Consider the following 18,272-nt stretch of genomic DNA (forward strand, 5'->3'; position numbering starts at 1 on the left):
AACATTCTCGTTAGAGAGGAAACAAGGGAGGGAGAACCCAGGCCAAATACCTAACTGGAAGGCTAATAGGGTGATGAGGGTCAAGTGGCAAATCAGGCTTTTTATTAATCCCTTGAATAGCTCCCTGATGAGGAGGTGTGTTGTGATTTTTCTATGGAGCTGCACAGGGTCAGAGGTCAGAATGAGAAAACTGATAATCGTCTGTGTTATGTTTCAGCACATGTAAACCAACATTATCCCACGGCAGAAGTGCTGTCTTTTGTAACGTAATGCTGCATGCCTGAATCTCCGTTATAGGGCAATTTTAGATGCTTTTATGTAACAGCCTGCATTCAGCCCGCATTCAGAGTCAATCAGCATGATTAAAGCTAGTTTTGAGTCACTCCCATAACAGTGATGTGAGGTTATTTAGCTGAGCAGTTGTTATATTGGGCTCTGCTAAATTCTCTCCAAAGATGAACGATGGCCTGGATTTAGACATGTACACATGATCAAGAAGACCTGCTAAAGTTCAACCCGAGTATCAGAATGAAGAAAAAAAAAGGTGATTTTAAGTTGTTAGTGCCAGACAGGCTGGTCTGAGTATTTCAGAAATTGCTCCTCTTCTGGGATTTTCCCACAGAACCATCTCAAGGGTTTACAGAGAACGGTGTGACAAAAAAAGAAAATATCCAGTGAGTGGTAGTTCTCAGCGTGAAAATGTCATGTTGATGCCAGAGGTCAGAGGACAATGGTCAGACTACTTCAAGCTCATAGCAACAAAATAGTAAACCAAATAAACAGTTTTCATAGCCAAGGTATGATTGCACATATCAAATATTAGAGATGGGCTACAGCAGCAGAAGACCACTCCTGTCAAATAAGAACAGGAAACTGAGGCTAATATTCACACAGGCTCTTTTTCCAAGAGAAGATTGGGGGGGGGAGGGGGGGGGGAGGGGGGAGTTTCCCAGTTAGAATTGGCAAAGGAATAAATCAAGGCATCTGAAGATGCTATGCCGTAGCCAGTTTAGAGACAAAGCATACAAATTCCATTAATAAATATTCAGTAAATAAACAACTAACAACGGCTACTGCAACTCTTAAAGAAATAGTGAAGAAATCAATGCACCGTCACTTGAACTTCACATAAAAGTGTATGTGGTGCCATCTGGTGGATATTTATATACTGCAACTAAATTATACACTCCCAGATTCCAAACAGCTCCGTGAGCCGACTGACATTAAACACAAATATGAATCATTTTGTGATATACTCTTGCCAGAAAAATTTATGAACCCCTTGGAAGGATTTTTGTTTTGATTACTCATAAAAGAACGGTTGGTCTTCATCTAAGCAAAAACCCACAAATGGTTTTAACTTTATAGGATAGGATAAGTTTTATTTGTCAGTTGCAGTTGCCTGCAGCTGAAATGACAGACCGAGTCGACCATACAGACAATACATACAATATACAAACTTACATTACGGAGACAGGTCAGTCTAGGGAGCAAAAAAAGGGATAGACAGTGAGATATGTAACATATAGGGGCAAAGTTCAGGAGAAAAAAAAGGGGGTTTTGCCCATGATGACTTCCAACAAGGGAGTCATCATGAGGAGAAAACAGAAAACTCCATAGCACATAAAGAAGCACAGATATCATCACACTATACGCCATGAAACACAGACAAGCAACATAAGGGCGGGGATTACGCCGATGTACACAGCGGTCACGGACGCTGCAGTTCTTCGCGCCTCCAGCTGAGCCGCTGTCTCCATCGAGGGAGGTAAGCATGGGAGGATAGATGTCTTCAATGTCCTCGATAGACAGTCCCGCCAGGCACACGACGTGCCACTTCTACCACCCGTCCATCGTGTATCCAGCGGGGTACGTCCCTCCGGGACACTCGGGCTCTCCCGATCTCAGGCTTCTCGTCGAGAATAGTGTCAATTGCATTAAGGACCAGTTGATCAAATCCATAGTTCTTCTTTAGTTTTGGAGAACAAGAGCGAGAATGAGAGACTCTCTCAGGGTTAGAGTCAGACAAGACAAGACAAGTACATAGAAGCAGCAGGAGGGAAGATAAGGGAAGGAGAGGGTGAAAGATGCGTCCGCCTCCTCCAAGAGCCAGAAGAGAAATTTATTCTTTGAAATGTCTTAAAGAAGCTGAGCAGTCAATCGCTGTGACAAGTGTGCTTGTAGAACTTCCTTTGACGGAAGCAACCCTATCATATTTTTTGGTGTAGCCATTTATGAGACCTGCACGATGACAATTCATTTTTGATCATTTCTCTCCAGAAAACGGTGTAACTTCAGTATTTCAGGTCAAGGCAGAAGATCTCAGCTGGCTTCAGGTCACTGGTCTCTGCCTGACCTCTGACCCTGAAGTAACAAGGCATTGCATGACATCCCCTCAGTCATTCTTCACAGCTGGATTAAAGTTTTCATATTCATGTGCAGTGCTTGAGCAGAAATTAATCATTTTTCCCCTCTGTGACCAAAATACACACAAACACAAATGATGCACTCTTGATATTTATTAAATATCTAAACTCCAAAAAGCTGACATATTGTGTTTTATTGTTTTTGTGATTTACTCTATAAACAAAGAGCGAGAAAAAAAGAGCAGTGTTTAAACTCACAATATGACCCAACTACACATCAAGCAGTATTTAGACCTCAGGTGGAGTTCCTGTAGAAGGACAACATGTCATCCAGACTTTGAGGAGAGCCCTGGTGGAGTTGCTGGGTTTGGCTGTCACCTGCAGGTTGCGCCTGGCTCTGCACCTGAGGTGGATACTGGGGTGGATATTGATGTGGGAACGGTGGTGGAAATGGAGGAAGGAGGTGAGGTGGACTTGCAAACTGAGGAGTAGGTGGAGGAGGAAATGGAGGATAAAATAGCGGTTGAGGGGGATACTGGGGATGAAAGGGGGGAGCCGACAGTGACGAGCTGTCTGAGGGCGGTGGCTGTGCAGACGGGGGAGGGTTTGGTTGAGGTTCAGGAGGTGAAGATGCAGTTTTAGACTGAGGTTGTGGTTCTGCTTTGCTCTCAGAGATTCCTCCTGGAGCTCTTGCCCACTTGAAGGACATGTTGGATTTATTCTCCTCATTTTTATACTTTCCTGGTTTCGGCCTCTTGTCATCTGCAAAGTATGCAGACGGAGGTGCAAATTCAGAATCCCGCTCCTCCCGACGCCGACTTTTCCACTCAGTAAACATGAACTCTGAAAGGAAACAAAGACAAAAGCTAATGTTAGGGAGGTTAAATTCCAGAAAACAGAGGTGCCTTGATCCTTAAAACTCCACCTAAAAGTGACAAAAAGCCAATCTGTCAATCTATTATTGGATGGTGCTGAATTTATTAGAAGAACTAGCTAGGCTTTGATTCAAACAGCCAAGCAAATATGAATGGAATTTCCAGAAAACTGGGAGAAGGATGCAAATAAATAACTACTTCCATCCACTTGTGCTGTGCTAATAATAGAAGCTGGACACTTCAGGATGAACAGCTGGTGGTAGTCATTTTTATAGTCAGAAGAGGCTGACTTTGGAGCACAGCTCAGTTGGAGTTATAGATAGTTATAGACTTGCCTTTCCCTGATATTAAAGGTGATTATCAGCCCTGGTTCAAAGAGCAAAGGAGCACTAACAAATTGCATAAGTACAACAACAGTGCGACTGTGATAGCACACAGCACTCAGTCCCATCTGACATTTACTGCCACCTGACCTGACTTGCCTTCACCACCTGCTCATAGACTGCATTAAGTCAATAAAAGCTCTCACACAGTCATTATGAGTCCTGTTCATACTGAAGATCAAGGAAAAGGAAATACAAGCAATGAGCACTGTGGGGTCTGGCTCTTCTCTATGCATCAAATTCACCATTGTTGGCTGAATGTGGGTGTGCAGAGGGCAGAGTATGAGGCTGACCACACATTTCCGTGTGGTCTATTATCTATAACAGGAACGCTGACTGCTGGTTTTTGGCATACAAATATCTTCAGCTTTTGTGCATTTGTACTTCTTTTAGCAGTTTTATAAATGAGACTCTCTGAAGTCTTCATCTGCAAACACAGTTGATCTGCTCTGTATTTGCAATAATTTCCACAAATTAAAAAAAAATCTCAACATTACTACAGCCTAAAGCAGTGTGAGCTCATCAAATGGAAAACCAAATAGTCTTTTTATTGCAGTACTGTATATCCTACTATAACTATCAGTTGGGGACTTGAACTTTGGGTTTTTCACACCACACATTTTGATTTGTTACAGAAGGACAAACAAGTGTTACTAATAATATCAATGTTGTCTCTGTTTGAGTCAAGAGTCCCAGTTAAATCATGCCAGTGACCCAGCATGCATGACACAGAAACCGCTGTATCTAAATAATGAATTAACTTCATCATCGACAGAAAAGAAAACATCCTATTTAACGTGTTATCTAGCTGAAACATACAGCACGTTTATTATATTCATAACATGAACGCATATATATATATATTTTTTTTAATGAGACTTACCTTTGCCTCTGTCCCACTCTCTGACATGAGGAACTCCTGGTTTGGTGTCTCTCCTCTCCTGGATCTCCACTTCCACCTTCTTGAGTATGCTGACCTCTGGGCACTCCTCTGGTTGAGGGGGGGTCCCTGTTGTTTCAAATTCCTCTTCCTCTCCTGAAACCAAGAATTCATAACAGTTCTTACTAGCATTCATGTGATCAGTGAACTGAAGCCTGCAAACAAATTTTCTACACAAACGGCCGTGCAGATCCCAACCTTCATTCTCCTCTTCTTTCTCCTCTTCCTCTGTACCATCCAGCTTGGCCTTCTTCATCTTCCTCTGCCTTACCTTGGCTAGTCGAGCCTGTAGGATGGCCTGCTTCCTCTCCTTCAGTCGTTCTCTCTTTGTGCGCTGATCTGTAGTCTGCAGGACAGAACAGGTGGAATAAAACACTTATTAGATTATAAAGTAATAAATAATTCCTGATGGATCTAATTTAAATGACAATCACAATCTAAATATTTTTATTACATTATAAATTTTCAGTGTTGTAAACAGTTAAATAATTCCTTTATTAATTCTCTCCATCGTTATCAAATTATCTCTTTCTCTTGTATGTACAATTTTGCACTTCCTCACATAACAAAGCCTTCAATATGGGACTGTGGTGCTTTTATCAATGTTTTTTTTTTATTCTTTATGCTGCTGCTATAACACAGTCATTCCCCTGGGATGAACAGAATATCTATATGTCCAACCCTCTATCTGAAACCATAATGCTGTCCTGGGCCGGCATTTTACATGTGTTTAATAGCTCACCTGATCTCTAAGCATGTCCAGAGTTTCTCTCTGTTTTTGCCGCTGCTCCTGATCCTGAGAGAATGCGTAGTACCCCACACCAAGGTCCCGAGCCTCTGAGATAAGAAGAACAACTGTAAGACAACAGTTTCAAACCTGCAAACCAAACTTCCTCTGTTTCAAAGTGTAGCGTAGCATACAAAAAGACCTTATTTTCAGTCCATAAATTATTTTGGTATATATTATTTGGCAAAGAATTCAGTGGTGATTAAGCAAAACCCACAAGGATCTAACTTCAAACTCTCAAGATCATCATTAACTCTGTAGCCAACTATGAGGAAAGATGACACAGGCTCAATACTAATCTGTACCCACAAACAAATCGCCTTGTGGCTGACTGAGTGAAAGACAATGTAAGGGCTCAAAGTTCTTTGCTGTGACACTAACCCTGTTGTCTGATATCCTCATAGTGAATCGGTCCAACAGGCCTTTTCATTGCCTCCTCTTCCTCCCTCTCCCACTCCTGCCTCTGCAGCTCTCGTCGCATGTCTTCTGAGAGTAATGTCTTGTCTGATGAAGCTTTTCTTCAGGGACCAGGCATATCCAAAAGAGTTAAGAGTTTCAAATATTTCATTAACATCCTTGAAGAAAAAAAAAAGATCACACAAATCTTTTAAAAAAAAAATACAATACATAAATAATTACCCTTTCCCTTGAAGGTCTTGGTCCATTTTCTTAAAGTCTGGCAGGTCTTTCTTCATGCACCGCCGAGATCGTCCCAAAGCATCCACAAAGTCCACCCTGCAGAGAAAAAAAAAGTTGTTTTTTATTTTTTTAAATATTGTGACAAATAACACAAGCCCATTTGTTTATCTGTAATGTCAAAAAGCAGTGATAGAGTCTGATCACTCCTATATTCGCAGGGCAATTTTTGCTCACAGAGCAAAACACTCAGCTGTTACTGGTATTATAACAAAATGGAACTAACTGTGAACAGCAGCAGCTCAGCCATGAAGGGGCAGACCATGTAAATTCACAGAGCAGGGTCAGCGGATGCTGAGGTGTACATTGTGCAGAGGTCGCCAACTTTCTGCAGAGTCAATCGCTACAGACCTCCAAACTTCATGTGGCCTTCAGATTAGCTCAAATACAGTGGGTAGCCAGCATAATGGAATGAGTTTCTATGGCCGAGCAGCTGCCACTGGATTCTAAAGCAGTGGTTTCGGCTTCTTGGTTCTAGTGAAAGGAACTCTTAATGCTTCTGCATACTGAGAAATTTTTGACAATTTCATTCTTTCAACATTGTAGAAACAGTTTGGGCATTGGCCCTTCCTGTTCCAACATGACTGAGCACCAGTGCACAAAGCAAGGTTGATAATTTGACTGGCCTGCACAGAATCCTGACCACTGCTGAATTAGAGTGCCAACTACGAGCCAGGCCTTCTCATCAAACATTACTGTCTGACCTTACAAATGTGCTTCTAAAAGAATGGTCAAAAATTCCCTTAAACTCGCTCCTAAACCTGTGGAAAGCTGAAAGAGATGAAGCTAAGCGTGGGCCAGTATTATCTTAAACCCTATGGATTAAGAAAGGAATGTCACTCAAGACAGACATGCGAATTTTTTTTGGCAATATAATGTATTAGCAAATACTGAAAAACATATAAGCCTAATATTGATATGTTATATGGTGCCAGCACAAGTTGAATATTGATGAATGCAATCAATGTGAAGTTACCATTCTTCATCTGGGTTCTCAGGAGGAGGGACGGGTGATGAGCTGAGTTGTTCCTCGTCCTCTTTCTCCTTCTGGGCAAGTGTTTCTCTCTTTTTGTCAATAATCTTCTGGGTGAAGTCAACAAGGAACAGCCCTTCCGTCTCTTCATCTGATGAGTTACACAACAAGGTAAATACAAAGTATGCCCACTTTGACACTGTTGTAGCAGACATAAAGCACAAACAGTTCACCAACCAGGAAAGTCTCCTTTAGTCATCTGTTCGTAGAGTCTCGCCTTCTCCTCCAACTTACGCCTGTTGTGAGAGTAAAAAAAAAAAAGGCATGAGAGGTTTTGGTCACCCACCTGTTTTACAGAAAAACTTCAGCAGTAGTGAACTCACCTTGCTGTATCGATGGTGCTCCGCTCCTCTTCCAGCTGCTCTGCATCTTTAGCAGCTCTTGCTGAAACACCCGCATTTTGTTTACTCCAGATGTTGGGCTTCTGCAGAGGAACATGTGGAGAGGAAAATTAGAAACGTGAGTCAGCCATTGCACACCGTTATAGAAAAAAACGTTCTGAAATCACTCGTGCTGTACCTTATCTTTTGATTTTGCTTTGAATCCTGCTCCAGAAGTTTCTTGTCCAAGTTTCTCCCGTTTGAACTGCTCCTGTTTCCTGTACAGCTCAGCTTTAAGGTCCACTAGCTGCACGAAATAAAACCGAAATTTAATATTTAGCTGTTTATTCTCTAAAGAAAAGAAAAACTAACAAACGTTATGTATTTCTTCTAAATACAGTCCATGCTCGTTTTATGTGCTGCTAGCAACCCTGAGAGTAAGTTAGCTATGTTTATCCGTATAATTAAGCTTAAGCATCTGCAGTTTCTGTCAAACAAATATTTGAAGAGCTGCCTGTACATTCAACTCACCGATGAAGCAGTCACGTCTAAAGGTTTCTTCTTTTTATCCATTTTCCCCTACACCTCAACCTCCAGTTTGTTGCTGTTAGCAATCCGACTTCTTCGTTGGTGTTTCTGTTGCTACCAAACTGTCGCTTTACAGCCAACTAGTGGCGTCTCTCCGACACTGCACGCATTTCCGCTTCAAACGTTCAGTCTTTCACCTTTTTTGTTAAAAAGTAACTATAAACTAAAATAAAATGAGCTGACTATTGTCTAGTCTAGATAAAGGAAAACAGATTTTATAAGGAAGAAAAAAAAAGTCATGCAGGAGGGAGTCTCTGTAGTTTTCTTTTTCTTTTCTTTTTTGCTTTATTGGTGATTATGTGCACATATATATTTATGTGCGAGATAGTTGTGAAAATTGCTTTAATTGCAGCAGGGCTATTGACATTAATCCAAGGTTTAAAATCCAACACAATTTCAATATGTTTAGGAGGACAAAAGTGTCTGCACCTTTGTTGGGTAGAAGCTTTTTTGGATAAACTTACCATTTCCTCAATGAAAATTAAACACATCCCAAAAGTGTTTGAGGGATTTGTTTTTGAAATTGAGAGTTTTCATCAAAAGATGGGTACAGTGTGTTCATTAAGGGATGGACCTGGTCAGCAACAATACTCAGGTAAGATGTGGAAATTAAAGGATGATCAGTTGGTATTGAGGGGGAAAAGCGTACACCAAAAATGTCCCCTGCAGATTGATCTGCTGTTATGAGACAGGATGGATACATGCTTTCAGACTGTTTATTTCCTGAACATCTTAATGTCACAGCCTAATTTTCCTATTCTGAGAAACCGAGTGCGGTCTTCTTCTGTGCACATTGGCTGTAACGAGGAACCGAGTTACTGCTTGACTACCAGTCAATGAATATTTTCTGTTTTTTCAGACCATTCTCTGTAAACCCTATAGATGGTTGTGAAATACTCAGGCCAGGCCATCTGGTGCCAACAACCATGCCACACTCAAAGTAACTTAAATTACCTTTCTTCCTCATTCTGCTCTTCCATTTGAACTTCAGCAGGTCGTCTAGATCATGTCTACATGGGTAAATGTATTGAGTTGAGGCTGATTAGATAATCGTGCTGAGTAATTGGACATGTGTACCTAACAAAGTATTGAGTAACCATATGATAGGTGTGATGCTTAAATAAGAAAAATATTAAATACAGATTACTTTCCTAAATCAAAGAAATGTAATTACACTTCTTGGAGTAGCTGTCTGACCAATGCAAATTTTCCATTTCATATATACTGTCCTTCATGCTGTATCTTATGCATGATGCTTGAGGCTTCGTGTATTTTGTCAATTGGTAGGCTGTTGATTTAAAAACTAAAAAACATTTTTGAACCACCACAGTTCCACTGAAAGCACAATTACACAACATAGACATGTAAATGTGAGGGAAAATCCTTGTAAATTAAATGCCACATGGCTGTGTCAAGATCCGCTCCAGTTACTTTGGTTTATTTGTTTATTTCAGAGATATTAAAGTAGCATTTATTCCAGCTGAGCACTGATGTAATGATAACACTATGCTGATATAAATTTAAGTGTCCTGTCTAATCAAACATTAGATTATTGCTAACTTTATTACAGCTCTTGCCTGAGAGTCAGTGTTGCTGTAGAAGTCTGTGACTGCAATACATGTACAATACTGTCCATAGCCCACTGATAAGATGTCCATCAGACCTCATATCAGATCACAACACAGAAATGCCCACTTTGCTATCAGATTAAACATTTGAGCAGTCCTATGTTACCATGATATGATCACACAACATCCTGTTACCATTGTGTTCAGTGTTTTTTTTTTAAACCAGCATGAAGGAGGATGAAAGGTATATAATGGTACGAAGACGGACAGAAAACGAAGAAAGTTAGATCCATATCAGAATCAGGTGAAAAGCATCAGAGCTGATTTTTAATAGACAACATCATCATACTGTGTGCAGCAGATCCAGCAGTGGAGACGTTTTTATTCCACCATGCTTCTGAAAAGAAACACCTGCCTGTTGGCCTTTCTCTTGTGTTCCTTGACCTTGTGGTGCAAGTCAACCAGTGCGGGCTCCAGCTTCCTCAGCCCATCACAGAAACCTCAGGTGAGATACTTTCTGTCCTAATTTATCTTTTTTTTTTAAACTACATTTTTATAAAATCTTTATGAAAACTTCACTCAGTTTTGGTTTCTTTTTAACTCTTGTAATACACCATAAATATTTCATGCTTCATGTTTAAACTTATTATCACCCATCATAACCACCAAAGCTTTAAGATGGACCAAAACTTAAAATCCTACCAGCTATTTAGACTGTGAACTCACCAACCAACCCGTGACATTATTCTGCACTGTACCTCACCCATGCCATTTGAATTAGGGAGGTTTTCTTATGTTAATTAAACCTCTTAAGTGGAAATTATTTCATAACAATAATGAGATGTCATTTTTAAATCACAGAACAAAGTGAAGTCCTCCAGATTCGGTCGCCAAGCCATGGAGGAGCCAAATCAAACCAATGAGGACAAAACCATGACAGTGAGTTGGGGAAAAATATAAAACAAATACAGCCCATCTCCCAGCAGTCAATCCTGCAGCTTTGTGTTTTTTCTCTTCTGACCAGATAAGTGCGCCCTTTGAAATTGGCGTCACTTTGAGAGCAGAAGACTTGGCAGACTACATTGTAGAACTGCAGGAGATTGTGCAACGCCTGCTGGGAAACACAGAAACAGCAGGTTGTCCCTTCTTTCTGGTTTATACATTTAAAAAAAGTGTTTCCTTTAAATATTACTATATATATATTTATATATATATATTATTTTCCCCAGAGAGACCATCTCCTCGTTGAAGATCAGAGACTGTGTCAGTGTTTTCCATAATCAGCTTTAGTTATCTAAGTTATTAGACTGTGGTTAAATAACATGAAATACAAGATAAATGAATGATGCCTAAAACATTAAAATGCTTACCACGTGACCCTGTGTGTAAAATGGAACACATCAATCAGCCAAATAGCATTTCCTGGCGATTTCAGCCTCAAAGATTATGTTCATCATCAAGGGGTTGGTTCAGCTGTCATTATGAATTTCCCGGGGTGCAGCTTTAGGAAAAATGTCTCCCAAATACCCAAATGTTTAACTCACACTCTGACATTTTGCATTCATTATTAAAACTCCTTTGTCGGCAGAGAAATACGATCTAATGTTAGTCAACCTGTAAAAAATGATACCCTGTATAGATTACTACAGCACACACTGTACCATCTGTCTCTTTAGGATTCGGGTATGCCTTATACAATAAAGCATCAATCAACCTTTTGTCTCACTGTATTGTATTTAATGAGTCTTTAAATCAGAAGCTCTGTGATGCAACAGCTCATCCGGTTCATGATTCACAGGTTGCCTGATGGGTGAATAACAAAGTAAGTTTTCTTGGTGGTAATTAGCTGTACTGCAAAAACTAACAATTAAAATCCACTGAGAAGTCAAGGAACCCCACAAACAGTTGTCCATCCATTTTCACCCTGGGCTGGGCTGGCCATGGGGGGACAGCAGCCTAAGCAGAGAAGCCCAGACTTCTCCTCAGCGTAGCTCAGGGAACACCAAGACATTCCCAGGCCAGTCGATTATATCTCTCGACTGGCCTGGGAATGTCTTTTTACACGCCAAATTTATTAATAAGAATGTTTTGTTAACGACTTTGCTAAATAACCTGAACTGAATATTGTTGAATACATCAGGGAGAATAAAGTGTAAGCCTTGTGCATAAACATTATGCTTGACTTTGAGTAGGATTTGGGTGAAGACCCATTAGGTGACCACCGTGTGCCAGTTCGATTAAATTCTGATCCTCATGATATCATGGATCATGAATGTCTCACCACGTGAACTTTGAGCTAAAAATATTAAAGAGAAACAGATGCTTAGGATGCAAACACTTGAGTAAAGACTTAACTGGTACCTTTAAAGCTACAATTAAAAGTCTAAATGTCTTACAAAACACAAAATGACCTTTTTTTAAAAAAAAAAAAAAAAAAAAAAAGGAATAAGGATGTTGAAGAACATCTTGTCCAAACCTCAGTGACAGAGTTTACCTCTGACCTTTTTAAAGGCTCTATAATAAGAAATGTGCTAAAAAAAAAAAAAACTGGCAGGATGAACTGTTCACTCTCGATACTGTTTCCTTATTTCACACACTAACCTTTATGCAGATAATGGTTTTCAAGATTTAAAAAAAAAAAGAAGAAAAAAAAAGAGCACTCAGACAAATGTGTGTGACGAGCAGGGCGTCATTAAAGTGGAGTAATGGACCGCTCCCGCAGCCCCACTCCTTTCATCAATGCAGAATCGGCTTTGTTCAGTGTACACGTTTGCTCCACTGTAAAAGACTATGCTTTCCTGTCTCCGTGCGCTCCTCCATCAGCACCAGTGTTCGCACTGATGACTAATTTAACAAAACATATCTCAGAGAAAAAATAAGCACTATTATAAAGACTTTTAATGCATCTCTACTGCATCACACCAAGGCAGCCAAACGTCCAGCAAACTAAACAAGCGAGCAATGTAAAACTACAGAAACACACAAAAAAAGAAAAACACAAACTGCTTAGAAATGAATCTGTAATAACAATGGCATAAAAGAAATATTCAGATAAACAATTATACACTTGGATCTCTGTTAGACAAGAGATATTTTCATTCCAGTCAGGCTTGTCTCCTTTTTCACTTTCAGGTTGTTTAAAATGAGATTTCTTCTCCACACGTCAACATCCATATATGGAGAATTGACAAATATAAAACAAAAACAGGAAACCTCTCTCTTCTTTCTTGCCAGTTTGCAGCGTTTTCTCTGAAGGTCATATACCATACAGCTGTGTGGTGTTGTTTCGGATGGTGTCAAGGACAGTGGCCATGTCTTCCCCCTTCAGTAGGCTCAGCTCCCGCAGAGTATGGATGCCCATTCCAGGATGGGAAAACTGGCAGACACCTTTCCCAACCTGTTAAAGAGCATGACATTCAAAAAGGTCAACATGGAGTCTCATAATAATTAATACCTCGAATATAACAACACGGATATTTGCTTTAAATTCTGATAGTAGTTTTAGACTCAATAGAAACAGAAATATGTGCCCAGTTTCACTCCACTCTTGGAGTGAAAATTTTAGTTTCAGATCAACAAGAGATCAAGCAGTCAAGGAACACAAGAGACAGGCCAACAGGCAGGAAGTTCTTTTCAGAAGCATGGTGGAATAAAAACGTCTCCACTGCTGGATCTGCCGCACACAGTATGATGATGTTGTCTGTTAAATCTCAGCTCTGATGCTTTACATCTAATTCTGATATAGATCTAACTTTCTTTGTCTTCCCAAGACTGTCGTCATACTATTATATACCTTTCATCCTCCTTTATGCTGGTTTAACAAAAAACAAAACAAAACAAAAAACCACTGAACATAACGATAACAGGATCTTTTGTGATCATATCTTGGTAACATAAGACTGTTCAAATGTTTAATTTGATAGCAAAGTGGGCATTTCTGTGTTGTGATCTGAGACCAAACTCTCTGAGAACTGACCACTTGTTGAGTCTGTGCCACAAAGAATTAAAGATCCCCTGAAGGCAAAAGCAGGTTTAACCAGTACTAGCATGACGTACCTAATAAACTGTATGACATACCTCTAGTTTGTTCAATAATACATTTCTAATATTTTGCAATTTTAAAAAAATGGCAGAAACCTTTTCTTTCATTAATGACACAAGATGTGCGTTTTGGATTTCCCGAGCCTCTATCTACACATACCTGTCTTGGCAGGAAATATGGCGCATCTGTCTCCAACACAATGCGGTTCAGAGGGATCTGGGAAACGGCATTCCGGACCTCTGTAGCCCTCAAGTAGGTGATTAGGGCTGTGAATCCCACATACAAATTGGGGAATTCTGCCAGGAAGGGCTCAATCACTGGATAACTGTTTGTAAAACAGTGCCTGGACAGCACAACGTAATTCAAATTAAAAATTCTGATTAAAGGCACTAAGATTTAAACTCCAAAGGTCTTTAGAGTTTAAAAGTCCTCAGGTTGTCAGTTCTGATGTGGAAATGAGCAGAACAGCTGTTGTGTTTCAGACATATTAAATAATTTAAATTCACTTTATGACAGTTTTCTGTTCTTCTTCATCACCATCGAAAAATGACAACTATTACGAGACAATTACAAAAAGGCTAGTCAAAAATAAAGTGCAAGCCTTTATCTTATTTCTCTAAACTGAAACATTTGAATTTCTTACAAAAAATAAGCAATTAATTTTAAGAAGAAGCTATAAAAAGAAAAACTGAGTTTAAAGGGTTTTACTCCACACACAACACACCTATGAATTTTGTACCCCCTGGGAACACACTTCTTCATGATTTTCAGCAGGTCATCATCTGCATCCCTGCAGTGGATCACCAGAGGTTTCTGCATGGCCACGGCCAAACGCAGCTGCCGCTCAAACACCTTCACAGAGAAGCAGAGAAACAAAACAAAGACCACGACATTCTTATTTTCAATATCCAGGCATACGCTGCTTAAGAAAAACTGAGTCTCAAATTAGAAAATCCATTTCAGATTTTACCTTACCTCTTTCTGCGTTGAGGTGTCAGTAGAGTTTTTGTGGGAGTAGTCCAGGCCCATCTCACCAAAGGCCACGGCTTTTGGATGCCTCATCGCCGTCAGTATATTGCGCTCTTGAATACTCGAGTAGTTTTTGGCAAAATGCGGGTGGCACCCAAATGCCCCCCATACCATGTCTTCAGCCAGCAGACCTTCCCACAGCGCCTCTTTCACCATGATATCTGGGTTGCAGAAGTTTGTAATACAGCCTTGAAACTCTCCAGTGAAGCTACTCTGGTACAGCCTTCGAAAGCTGCTGAACGTCCCGCAGAAGCCAAGTTTTCCATAGAGCATGTCCAGATGGCAATGCGTGTCTATGAAGCCAGCTTCACTGCCCGAGCAGGGGTAGCTGGTCCATAAAGGTTCAGCCCCCAAGGACAGTCTTCTAGGAGTCCAAGTATGAGATGAGGAGTAACCAGGGTAACGCATGCGGAAAACACCGTCCGACTGCCTGCGTGAGGCTGTGGGGTCGAAGCACAGCTTTGACGCTCCCATATTTGAGTGTCGGGGCAGAGCAAAGGGATCCGATGAACGTCCCCTAATGATGGATGAGCAAATATTGTCAGCCTCAACTGCGGATGCATTTAAAACGCTCACGTGCGGTGAGTGGGGCTGCTTCAGTGAGACAAAAACTTTCCTCTGTGGTGATGAGAAAGGCACCTCCATGTCTTTAGCAGCTGCCTCGAGGGTTCCAGTGGTTTCATTGGAGGGCATAAATGTAAAAGTGGGAGTTACACTTCCCTCACTATCGACTAAAGTTTGATGTTGATCACAGCTCTGGTCAGATGAGAAACGAGATGAAGAATCTGGTATGTACTCGAGTGCAGGGAGGGCGGAGTCATGGTCCTCAGCTTCCAGTTCATTGTCTGGAGGAAATGGTCTGTCTTGGAAGGTCTTCTCCAGAGAAACAGAGTCCTCACTAACAAACATCCTGGGAAAATCCTCTCCTTCAACCACAAAACGCTGAAAAACAAAATCTTGATTCAGTGCCATGATAATTTTATGGTATGATACATTTAAAAACATTTTAAAATAAAAACTGAAGTTGCTTTAGAATTCAAAAGAATCAATAACAACCAATGCAAAACTAAAACATTATAACAAGAAGAAATGCTATATTACTTTTATTACAAGTTGTAGTTGCTTACCCTTCCATCTGTCTTTGGCTCTGAAGCATCACCTTTGATGTCCGAGTCGTCCAACACCTGAAGGGTGGGCCACTGATCTCCTTTGCTACCACCTCGGTCCTTAGGTGCGGTGTCATACTGGCTCCAGGAGCTGTTAATATCCACAATGGTTGTCTCAAGGTAGGCTGGACTGGGACGTTCAGTCTGCAGAGGTGAAGACAAGCTGTTCGTGTCAGTTCTGATGATATTAGTAGTGCTGCACGTTGTTTTTGTGTTTCCAAGGGCTGCCATCAGTGCCTTCCTGCAGATAGCCTTTAATCCCTCCTCAGGTGTCCTGTCTTTCTTCTTCAAGATAAAAGAGTGGGGTGGAGGTGGTGAAGCTTTCTGGATGTTTTTGGACTCTAGCTGTGCGGCTGAGGTGTTCATAGGTTTGTCCTGTGCCAAATTAACCACAAACAGATCATGTATTCACTGGAACCAAGCAACTTGTGAGACTCAAGATAGATTCAAAACATTCAATCTAAAATTATAATCCAATGGCAAAGGTTTACCTTCAAAGTTTTAAATGTTTCACTGTTTTTTCTGGAAAGCTTCCGCAGCTTAAGTTTGCCTACAGAGGGCAGACTTTCAGAGAGAACCTCGGCTTTTCTCTTGGGAGTATCCAGACTCAGTGCTCCAAGCCGCGCAGATCCTGGAGAATCACTGCAGGGCAAAGTTTCTGAATCTTCATTTTGCGTTATGGTCCGGCAAGGCGGTGTGACCGAGTCAGTGTTTCCACCCTGATGATGTGCTGGTGAAGTGACTGTAGTTCGGAGCCAGCTGAAGGCCACCTTCTTTCTTCTGCTGTCCATGTCTAAGATCCTGATCCAAAACGCAGTTAATAAAGGAATGAACACATCTGGATAAGCTTCTAGATATGGATGACCACGGACTGGCTCTCATATAATGATTATCATTTTATTAGCTTCTACATAACATTAACTCTACATAAAGTGGGCCCAACACTGGGTTACCTGGTTAAGAGAATTTCTTAAAAATTCATTCCACAGTAATCATATCTCTCCAATCTTACCAGCTCGTTTTATCAGCGTTGGCACGTTCTTACTGGAAGTTCAGAACAAGGACACCATATTCAGCAGTGGAGCTTCTGCACTGAATGTCATGCAAGCCTTTTTATACTCTTATTTGACTTAATGAAGCTTTCCTGTTGTGGTGAAAACCTTTTTTTTGGTCCACCTATATCTGATTAGCAATTAAAAAGGAGATGGATTAAGAACTAGCCCTGTAAGCAGAATCAATAATGTGAGTAAATCTATACTTATCAATATTAATCCCTAGGGGCTGATATTTCCCTGCTCGAACCACAGCTCTAAGTGGTAATATGCACTGTTAACCTGGAAAAGGCTCCGGAAAAGCGTGGGTGTCTTACTTTATCATCTGACCTTAAACCCTTGTCTTTCAAACTAAGATCACGTAAATCCTAACACTAGCGTGAATATGGGCTCATCCTTTCCCTGCACAAATCAATACACATCAACCCCAATACTGCAGCCAAAACTACAACTAATATATACCTAAATACAAATGTGTTTACAAAGAAACAGCTTTTTTCACAGCATTAACAAAAATAATCTGGCCTCAAATAAGTTTGAGTATCTCAAAGTTCTGCAGAATGAGTAGCCATTCATTCATTAGTTCGTCAAACCTATCCCTGTTTATTAATGAATTAACTTGCAGGGTTCCCTGTGGGTCTAATATATCTGTTTCTAAGTGCAGGGCTGGGCTCCGCTGGTTGCACCTGGAGGCAATTTTAGGTGATAAAATTATTAGCGGGATGAACAATAAAACACAGCTTTAATAACCTATATACAGTAGGATTGTGTATTTTTTTTTAAAAAAGCTATGAGACTAAATTAACCGTGTGAAAGCACTCCGCGGGGGGGGGGAAAGCGCCTTGACGGTAAAACTTTGGCAATAACTGTGTGCTAGCTAGCAGCTTGACTGCCACAAAACTCCCGGTCACGAATGTTTGTCAACAATAATCATTACCTCAAAATATTCAAACTAGTTAAATCATAATCACTATAATTATTTTACATTTATAAAACGTTAATCTTGCTAAGCTGCTTGTTTTAAGTAGCACTGCCTGACGTTGAGGAGCTGTTACCTGGTGGGTCTCCGCGGTGGAAACGGCAATTAAAGCGTCAACCGGCAGCTTAAACGGCTCCTACGGAGTCCGGTCTGTAAACAAAAGCACTGAAACGTTTCACTGTCTTCACTTATTATTAATGGATTGAATTGAACCAAGAAAGGTTTGTTATAAAATTCACCACTGGGTGGCGATAAGAGCGCACATTTAAAAGTTCCTTTGCGCTTTCGTCACACAATCGTGTTAGATCTCGCGAGAATTGTTTACACCGGCTAAACCAGCAATTAAACATGAGTTTTCTCTATATTTTCCTTCCAATGAGCCAGCCTTTCTTGTTTACTTTACTAATTATTTAAAGTTGTCTTGAGCAGTAGTCCAGTATTCAGTCCA

At 40.6% G+C, this 18,272-nt stretch overlaps 3 protein-coding genes across 4 annotated transcripts; 1 reads left to right on the forward strand and 2 right to left on the reverse strand.

Annotated features, from left to right (window-relative positions):
* Positions 1 to 1,354: 1,354 nt before the first annotated feature.
* ccdc174 (coiled-coil domain containing 174) lies at positions 1,355 to 8,074 on the reverse strand. The gene is made up of 11 exons (XM_085160091.1): positions 7,932 to 8,074; positions 7,600 to 7,707; positions 7,404 to 7,504; positions 7,258 to 7,316; positions 7,024 to 7,171; positions 5,991 to 6,086; positions 5,733 to 5,869; positions 5,307 to 5,401; positions 4,763 to 4,910; positions 4,508 to 4,660; positions 1,355 to 3,209 (listed from the first exon to the last, which is right to left on the reverse strand). The coding sequence occupies exons 1-11, from the start codon at positions 7,971 to 7,973 to the stop codon at positions 2,662 to 2,664; spliced, it is 1,635 nt and encodes a 544-aa protein (XP_085016217.1). The 5' UTR covers positions 7,974 to 8,074; the 3' UTR covers positions 1,355 to 2,661.
* Positions 8,075 to 9,235: 1,161 nt separating this feature from the next.
* On the forward strand, positions 9,236 to 10,897 carry ghrl (ghrelin/obestatin prepropeptide). The gene is made up of 4 exons (XM_085160094.1): positions 9,236 to 10,061; positions 10,418 to 10,495; positions 10,581 to 10,692; positions 10,786 to 10,897. The coding sequence occupies exons 1-4, from the start codon at positions 9,948 to 9,950 to the stop codon at positions 10,803 to 10,805; spliced, it is 324 nt and encodes a 107-aa protein (XP_085016220.1). The 5' UTR covers positions 9,236 to 9,947; the 3' UTR covers positions 10,806 to 10,897.
* Positions 10,179 to 18,131, reverse strand: tatdn2 (TatD DNase domain containing 2). 2 transcript variants are annotated; one of them, XM_085160089.1, is made up of 7 exons: positions 17,901 to 18,131; positions 16,285 to 16,594; positions 15,755 to 16,168; positions 14,574 to 15,569; positions 14,323 to 14,450; positions 13,758 to 13,941; positions 10,179 to 12,953 (listed from the first exon to the last, which is right to left on the reverse strand). In XM_085160089.1, the coding sequence occupies exons 2-7, from the start codon at positions 16,582 to 16,584 to the stop codon at positions 12,813 to 12,815; spliced, it is 2,163 nt and encodes a 720-aa protein (XP_085016215.1). In that variant the 5' UTR covers positions 16,585 to 16,594; positions 17,901 to 18,131; the 3' UTR covers positions 10,179 to 12,812. The 2 variants fall into 2 exon arrangements, with proteins under 2 accessions (XP_085016215.1, XP_085016216.1); XM_085160090.1 differs by lacking the exon at positions 17,901 to 18,131 and adding an exon at positions 16,806 to 17,498.
* Between the last annotated feature and the right edge of the window lie 141 nt (positions 18,132 to 18,272).

This window comes from Neolamprologus multifasciatus, chromosome 5 (assembly GCF_963576455.1).
Source record: "Neolamprologus multifasciatus chromosome 5, fNeoMul1.2, whole genome shotgun sequence".
Lineage (NCBI taxonomy): Eukaryota > Metazoa > Chordata > Actinopteri > Cichliformes > Cichlidae > Neolamprologus > Neolamprologus multifasciatus.

Coding starts and splice junctions, on each gene's coding strand:
- ccdc174 (XM_085160091.1), bottom strand. CDS start 7,973: ATGGATAAAAAGAAGAAACCTTTAGACGTGACTGCTTCATCG. Junction 6,087..7,023: donor GAGAACCCAGATGAAGAATG/GTAACTTCACAT, acceptor TTTTCTCTGCAG/GGTGGACTTTGTGGATGCTT. Junction 3,210..4,507: donor AGAGTGGGACAGAGGCAAAG/GTAAGTCTCATT, acceptor GTTTCCTTTCAG/AGTTCATGTTTACTGAGTGG.
- ghrl (XM_085160094.1), top strand. CDS start 9,948: ATGCTTCTGAAAAGAAACACCTGCCTGTTGGCCTTTCTCTTGTGTTCC. Junction 10,062..10,417: donor GCCCATCACAGAAACCTCAG/GTGAGATACTTT, acceptor TTTAAATCACAG/AACAAAGTGAAGTCCTCCAG. Junction 10,693..10,785: donor GGGAAACACAGAAACAGCAG/GTTGTCCCTTCT, acceptor TATTTTCCCCAG/AGAGACCATCTCCTCGTTGA.
- tatdn2 (XM_085160089.1), bottom strand. CDS start 16,584: ATGGACAGCAGAAGAAAGAAGGTGGCCTTCAGCTGGCTCCGAACTACA. Junction 15,570..15,754: donor AGCCAAAGACAGATGGAAGG/GTAAGCAACTAC, acceptor TTTGTTTTTCAG/CGTTTTGTGGTTGAAGGAGA. Junction 14,451..14,573: donor ACACCTCAACGCAGAAAGAG/GTAAGGTAAAAT, acceptor TTCTCTGTGAAG/GTGTTTGAGCGGCAGCTGCG.